Source organism: Egretta garzetta, unplaced genomic scaffold (assembly GCF_000687185.1).
Source record: "Egretta garzetta isolate BGI_Z169 unplaced genomic scaffold, ASM68718v1 scaffold511, whole genome shotgun sequence".
NCBI lineage: Eukaryota > Metazoa > Chordata > Aves > Pelecaniformes > Ardeidae > Egretta > Egretta garzetta.
In genome coordinates, this window is record NW_009258554.1 from 1,598,154 (window position 1) to 1,605,482 (window position 7,329).

General features: G+C 57.1%; 1 protein-coding gene across 1 annotated transcript in view; it reads left to right on the forward strand.

Annotated features, from left to right (window-relative positions):
- The window catches only part of CACNA2D4 (calcium voltage-gated channel auxiliary subunit alpha2delta 4), a 133,353-nt gene extending 129,198 nt beyond the window's left edge, over nt 1–4,155 (forward strand). Inside the window, exons 38-40 of the mRNA XM_035903372.1 lie at nt 2,620–2,732; nt 3,348–3,430; nt 4,069–4,155. Coding sequence (XP_035759265.1) covers nt 2,620–2,732; nt 3,348–3,430; nt 4,069–4,155 — 283 coding nt within the window. The remainder of the gene's footprint in view (nt 1–2,619; nt 2,733–3,347; nt 3,431–4,068) is intronic.
- Nucleotides 4,156–7,329: the final 3,174 nt, after the last annotated feature.

Genomic DNA, 7,329 nt, shown 5'->3' on the forward strand with positions numbered 1-7,329 from the left:
TATATTTCCATTCCACAAATTTCAGACAGGAACTTCTTCTGGTTTTTCACGTGTCTGGCAAAAGTTTTCTCCTTGGAAAATTTTCCTTTTTGCAATGCTTTCAGCCTTCCTTTTCCTTTTGATATTTTTCCCTCTTTTCTGTTTTTTTACAGAAAAAAAAAAAAACACCAAAACCAGGAGGGGGGAAAAAAAGAAGTGTTAAACTGAAAGAAATGAAAACACAGATCCACTTTTTTATTTTCTGTTTTCATTTTAAGAGAATGAACAGTCCAAAATAACAGAAAAATCATTGTGAAAAGAAGCCATTTTCAGCAGTTGCGTATCTTACCTAGTCTAACTTCAGTCTTGGACCAACTGCAGGAAAGACTTAAAGGTTAGGACAACAGCTTGGGCTAGTCAGCATGACTTCAGGAAAGCCAGGCCTTGCCAAACGTTGTTTTAGAAGAAGAGATTGCAGAGTTGGTGGCAACAAGGTATTGCGTAGCTGCAATAAGCTCTGGGTGAAGCCAGAAGAGCTGGGTGCCCCAAACTGACCTGTCTGTGAGTTGAGCTGTTGCTGCAGAGACCTTCACCTGGGGCTGACCCCTCTTTGGTGGAGCCTGGCACCCACCCGTCCTCCCTGGGAAAGCTGGCAGAGGTTTCCACCATGGGTATTTTGTACTGTGGTGGTTGCAGCAACCCCCAGAGTGGTGGGAGATGGGGAGGGGCTTGAATGATCTCAGGGTGACGAGCCTAAACCCCATGTCTCCTACTGCCCCTCCCGCTTGAGTCACAGCCTCATGGTAGAAGGGAGGGGAGGCAGCACCTTGCCAGCTCCATCAGCAGCAGCCCTTCAGTCCTGCCCAGCTCCTTTGTAGTTACGGGCATGGGACTAGATTGCAGCCCCTGGATACTGAGCACTTCTGCAACTTTAATGTTTGGGAGAGACATGTGCCCCGACACAGGCTTTGTGGAGCATTAGCCGGTGGCCCACTGGGGTGTGCAGGCTTTCCCAATCACGTTTTGCAAACCCAGGTGGTTCCCAGTGGTGCCAGGCTAGGCTGGGTGCTCCATCCTGGAAAAAAATTGGCTTGTGGATTACTGCATGGGGCACTTCTACCCTTGTTGCAGAAGTTGTGCGTGGGTTAAAATCTGCTTGTCAAAGCTCCCAAAGCAGTCCTCAGCCAGGAATACTTAATTAAATGGTCGAGCTGCAGCGTGTGACATTGAACACCTCTAAAAGTGAATACAGAAACCCCTGGAGGCTAGAAGGTGGCAAGACAAGGGGGTGAATAACCAGGGGGGCAGGGTAGTGCTCCAATGCAGTCAGGTTGGTCAGTGCAGTGGTCAAATCTTCACAGCCCTGTATGTCTAATCCAGAAGCCCTCTCCCTTGGCTGAGAGGTGGTTAGCAGGACCGGGAGCATGCAGAGCCACATCCCAGCTGCAGCCCTGCCACCAGTGCAGGCACGCCGAGCCCACTGTCCCTGCCCTTCCTGGTGCCCAGCGGCCCCAGCCCAGCCTGCAGGCTCCCTGCCAGGGCTGCAACAGAGGAAAGGCAATGCTGGCGAGGCATCGGGTGTGGGGGGGTGGCACAGGCTGGTGAGATGCCCAGACACGTACAATGCCTTGCGGTGACACCGGCGTCATGCTTGGACATGACACATGACACATGCTTGGACACGCGTGCTCGCCCGGGGCGGGGGGGGCGCCGCAGATGGGCACGTGCCAGTGTGCAAACCCACAGTCACGGGCACACGCAGCCTTGTGAGCACAGGGACACAGCTGAGCTGCCCATGCACGTGCACTCATGCACAAAGCCCTGCATGCAGCCGAAACACGTGCCTGCCCTCATCCTGGTCTGCCCACACAAGCCCTCCACCACCCACACAACCCGGCGGCAGCGATTCCATGAGCCCTCACGTGCACATCCTCAGGCAAACGCTTCCATCTAGACACAGCCTCACCGGCACGTGCCTGTGCTCATCGCCAGACCTTTCTGCAGTCTGCTTGTCCGACAGGGAGGGGAAGGGACAGACGAACTTGTGACTGCAAAGTGAAGCTGCATTTTTCGTGGCAGTAGGCAAGACCACGCACCAGTTGGTCAGTCCCATCACACCAACATAATGTGCAATGGGATCCTCAATTTCTTACTCCAGTAACATGACATTTAGAAAACTCTGCCTCTTGCAGGACCACACAGTACATACATCCTTACACTGTATAAGGATATGCATAAATATACGCTGAAAAGCCATTGGCATGCCTCTGGATGAAACCAGGTCTTCTCAGGTGTCACCTGCTGCAACATGCCCACTCCATCTGGGGAGAGCTTCTGTCGTGTTTTGGTTGTGAGCTGGTATTTTTGGTTGGTTGGTGGGATTTTGGCTTTTGTGCCTACCGTGGAGTTGTACATCTGAGCCAGTTCAGAGCTTCCTGAGGCCAAAGAGGTGTGCTAATGCCACCGCCTCCATGCGTGTGGCTGCTCACCCTATCTCTCCTGCTTCCTCCTGATACCCTGTTTCCGATGATCTCTGTTTTCTTTGGATTTCTTTGCTGTGGGCTGGGTGGTGCCGGGGAAGCTGCTCTGGCTTTGCAGGGGGAGGGTTGTGCTTTCTCTCACCTGCTCTTTCCTTTGCAGGATGTTTGTGGCACAGCAGATCGCCAGCAGCAACCTCCTGCTCCTCGTCACGGATGCCACCTGCGACTGCAGCACCTTCCCACCAGTCCTGCTGGATGCAAAAGAGGTCAAATATATCCTTACACACACAGCAGGGACACACGGCTCCACAGGTCCTTTCACTCCCATTTTTGCTAGGATGGAAAAATCTGCTCCTGGGACAATTTCCATGGGGGTGAAGGGCATGGCCCAACCTGTGGGACAGCCAGGGAGAGAGACATGGAGCAGGCAGGGTTGAGTTGTGGTGGAGAGGAGGTAACAGTCCTGCCCTCCAAGAGGAAGACGTGCTGAACGAGGGTGAGGGTGGGCCAGGAGAAAGGGTCAGTGGTGGGGTGGGCACAGCTGGGCTGGCTCCCTGGCACTGCTCCCAGGTGCTTCTGTAACCTGTCCCTGCTGGGTCCTCCCCTCACTCCTCGTAAGGGCGGTGACATGGTGCAGCATGTCACTGTGACACTGAGCCCTCTCCATGCATTTTGGCTGCTTTCGGCTGCCCATTGTTCCTTGCCCCCTTCTAGAGCTTGGCGAAGTCTCCAGCCCATGCAGGGTGACCTGCCCTTCCCTTGCCCTCCCCACTCTGTCTCCCAGGCTGTGCCCACCTAGCTGCCGTGCATCAGGGCCCTGTGGGTCCGCACGGCGCTCGTCCCCCTTTTCCTTGCCTGCCGCTGCCGGTGTCCTTAACAGCCTCGCACATAACGCTTCAGTGAAGTGCGAACGGATGCGGTCCCAGAAGCTGAGGCGCCGGCCGGACACGTGCCACGCGTTTCACCCCGAGGTACCCCAGGGCAGTGCGTGAGGGAGGGAGAGCCCCGGCTGGGTTTCACCACGGGTGTGCTTGTGCCCATGCACACACGTCCCCTCTTACACCCCTGCGTTACGTGTATCGCATGCCCATCCCACTGGCCGGACACAGACGCATCCCCGTGACTCCCTGGGGGATTCCTAGCAGGAGGACAGCCACACCTGGGAAGGGCTTGAGCTCACAGCGTTGCTGGGTTTCTTTGGGGGGGGGATTCACCTGCTGGGGGAGCCCTGATGCCTGTAACCAGCCCTTTGCGACCGGGGTGTGGTGCAGCAGCAGGCTGGCAGGAGTTTGGTCCGGGCTCTGGCAGGAGCTGCAGGAGGGATGTGCAGGTGGGAGCTGCTCCTGCTGCAGCCTCTGAGGCTGAGGGATGGGTTTCAGGGTGTGGGGCAGAGCGTGGTGAAAGTCGAGGAGGCGAATGGCTTCCTAGCTCACAGGTGGCCACCATTGCCGACGGGCATCAAACCAGTCCCTTCCTTTGCCCCCAGTCATCCTTCCTTTTGGCCATAGGCATTGCTCTCCCTTCCAAAGGCAAGGGGCAGACCTCCCTTCCCTCTGCCAGCAGCCATCCTGGCAGTAACTAAGGTGATGCCTTCTCTCCCATCTCCCAGGAAAATGCTCAAGACTGTGGTGGTGCTGCTGAGGTCTCCATCTCGCCGATGCTGCTCCTCCTGCCCCTGGCACTGCTCCTGCGGTGACGCTGCCTGCAACGCGCCTTACGCAGCAGAGACCCGGGAGGATGGGGCTGCCACTGGCAGGAGCAGCGGGAGGGGAGGCGATGGGGGCACAGGCTGTTCTGGGAGACCCACTGCATCCTGCATCCTTCACCACAAGGTCCAGCGTGGTGCCAACAGTGGAAGCTGCTCCCTCCTCAAAAGCCCATGGCAAAAGGCCTGTGCAAGGACCAGCAGGGTCAGCTCCCGGCACACCACCTGCTCAGCTGCTTCTCCCGGCCATCAGCTCCCAGCCAGGACAGTCAAGGTTGCTGGCACGGCATGGATTTCACCATCACCCTGCCTCCCTCGGAGCCACGTTGGGGTAGTTGGCCCCAGGAGGCAGAGGACTCGATTGGGCAGATCTGGCCTTAGGAGAGCAGGAGGGGCAGGGGACACTGTCTGCCTGTCCCTCGGTGGGAGCCGCTGGGATTTTGAGCACCTGGGATCAGAGCAGCCCAGGCACAGCCCTGCCAGAACAGGGCCCTTAGTGGTTCCCAGCAGGTAGGCAGCATCTCCTGGTCTTGGGGGTGGTCATCGACCCAGACCCTGGGGGCAGGACCTGGCGCGTAACCTGAACTGCACTAATGTAACACAACCCGATGATGGGAAATAGCACAGCTTGACTAGTTAGCTGCAGCTACGTCAGCTCTGCCAAGGAGACCCCTCCTAACACCGCTAGCGCAGCATCCAGAGTCTTGTCTAGATGCGGACTTACCTCTGGGAAGGGGTTTTATATGACCTACCAAAAGACAGGGTATGTTCCCTGCTAGTTTCACCACAGAAACAGCTAAGAAATGGGTGCTTTTCCCCATGGAGCAGCACTGCCCTGCTCATTGAAGCTGCCCTTGGTTGTCTCCAGGCGAGCAGTCCCCTGCCCTGAGCCTGGTGTTCCCAGCTGGTGGGCATGGGCTGTTTCTCACAGAGCTTTACAGACAACAGGTGGGGAGCACCTATTTTTCCTTCTTTTTTTGTTTTTTTTGTATGAACTGCTCCATACCATCTCGTTAAATACAAATATATGGCATATTTTAAATAGATACTAAGCTTCAGCATGTCATGTTTGCAGCCCTACACTACATCCCAGAAACCCCTCTCCCCGTCAAACCTGTGGGGACAGGGTGCAGGTGGAGAAACTGCAAAGAGACCTGCGGTGGCTTGGCCATCAGAGCTGTGCTGGCAGCTCACGCCAAGAAGTGCTCCTGGTTGCTCCACCGTTGTTTTTACCAGAGCTACGGGAAGATGAGCCTCTGGCCATATAGCACACGCATGCTGTGAACCAGGCGGCTGCACCGCACAGCCCACGGCTCTCTGGTCACCTCTGAGGCAGGGTGGGGAGTCCCGGCATTGGTGGGGTACGTGCCAGGGTAGGGATGTTCCACAGCCAATGGCTACAGAAGGAAAGAGGGGCTTGCCTTGAGCTCCGCACTGTCCCTGTCTGTAGCCACCCCAGCACCCATGGGTACACCAGGATGGCACCAAGGGAGCAGGCTAGCAGGGCAGCAAGGCAGTGCCTTGCCCTGGCCTCCTCTGCCAGGTGGGCCAGTTCAGGAGCCCCCTGCACCCCTCTGGGACCCCTGGGAGCTGCGTGGCTCGCCACAGCAAGCTGCCAGACCTCCTGCAGGGCAAGCGACCACACCATCCTCGCTCACTGCCCGCGACGCTGCCCTCCACGCGTGCTGGCCATGGGGAGCTGCAGGGCTCCTCACCGAGCTCACCAAGCCACCCGCTCCCACTGCTGCCGGGGTTAGAGCTGCGTGCAGCTCCTGCAAAGGGCAGCTTTGTGGAAAAGGGCTTTATCTTCACACCAGGGCTGTCCCCTTCCCCGCACGAGCAGGAGCCCACAAACGCACCCCAGGTGTGCAGGGTCAGCACCGATGCTGCCCCTCCTGCCACCGGTGTCACCCAACACTAAGGGGACAGTACTGGTCACAACCAGGTCCTGATGGGGACATTTTGGGATGGCACAGCTCCTGCTGTGGTGGGTTTTTGCCTTGTCAGAAGGTGTGTTAACAGCAAAGAGGGGAGGAACAACTGTGGTACTGGAAGTAAATCTGGAGGTGGAAATGGTTTCCAGGCTTCAGATGCAGTGACCTTATCAGACCCAGAAGCCACCGAGGAAGATGAAGGCAGCATGGGGGGGAAAGGGGCTTCTGTCAAGGCCATGGAGCTCAGGAGCCACTCACAGACGGAGGAGCCACCGGCTCAGGGTGTCCCTCGCCAACTGGCACAGCTCCCCCAGCTCCGTGCGCCTGCCCTGGGTGCCTGCGCTCCCGGGGCACCGCTCTCAAGGGTGACCTCCCTGTCAGAAAGGATTAGCAGCCCCATCTCCACTCAGCTTAAAAAAGATATATAAATACACATGGCCCTGCTGCATACGAACCACATTTGATTTCAGGTGCATTAATCCACAATAAACATGGTCCTGTAGAGACATGCACTGAAAGGGTGAAGATGTGAATTATGCCCAGCTTAGCTGCTGTGCACAGGTTCTAACTGGAGGCAACAGGACAGGGGTGAGAAATGGCTTATTTCTTAAACCAAAAAAGAAGGGTGAAGGTTCGCACTGATTTAAGACCTGAGCCCATGCAGGAAATCGGGCGGCAGAGCCACTGGCACGCCGGGGCATCGAGCTGCTGCAGTGAGCAGCAGGATGGATATCTGCCCTCGGCATCCCCCCCTTGCCCACGTCCCACACAGGGGGATGGAGGAGACCCCAGGGTCCCTGGGAAGCTCCAGCAGCACTGTTTGGGCAGTGCCGGGGACCCCTCTGCAGGGGAACCCTCTGCGGGGGACTCCCTGCTGCCTGGGGAGGAGGTGCCATTTTACAGAGCTGCTGCTGGAGCTGGGACAGCTGGGCTTGCTGGGGGGGAGCCAGGAGGAGGGGGGGCTCCCCGGCCCCCACGGAGCTGCCCTTGAAAGCCCAGCAGCATGCGTGGCCACAAGCAGCTCCCGGGGGGCCTGTGCCAGCGCTCCCCAGGGGAGGCACCGCGCACACGTGCTGCGGCATGCAGCAGAAGCTCCTGCTTCTCTATGTGAGGTTTGTCTTAACCATTTATTAGGAGGCAAACCACAGCCCTTTTCTTCCCATGGTGCTGCTGAGCCACTGTGGGATGAGCTGTGCCCAGGTATGGCTTTTCTTTTTTTTTTTTTTTTTTT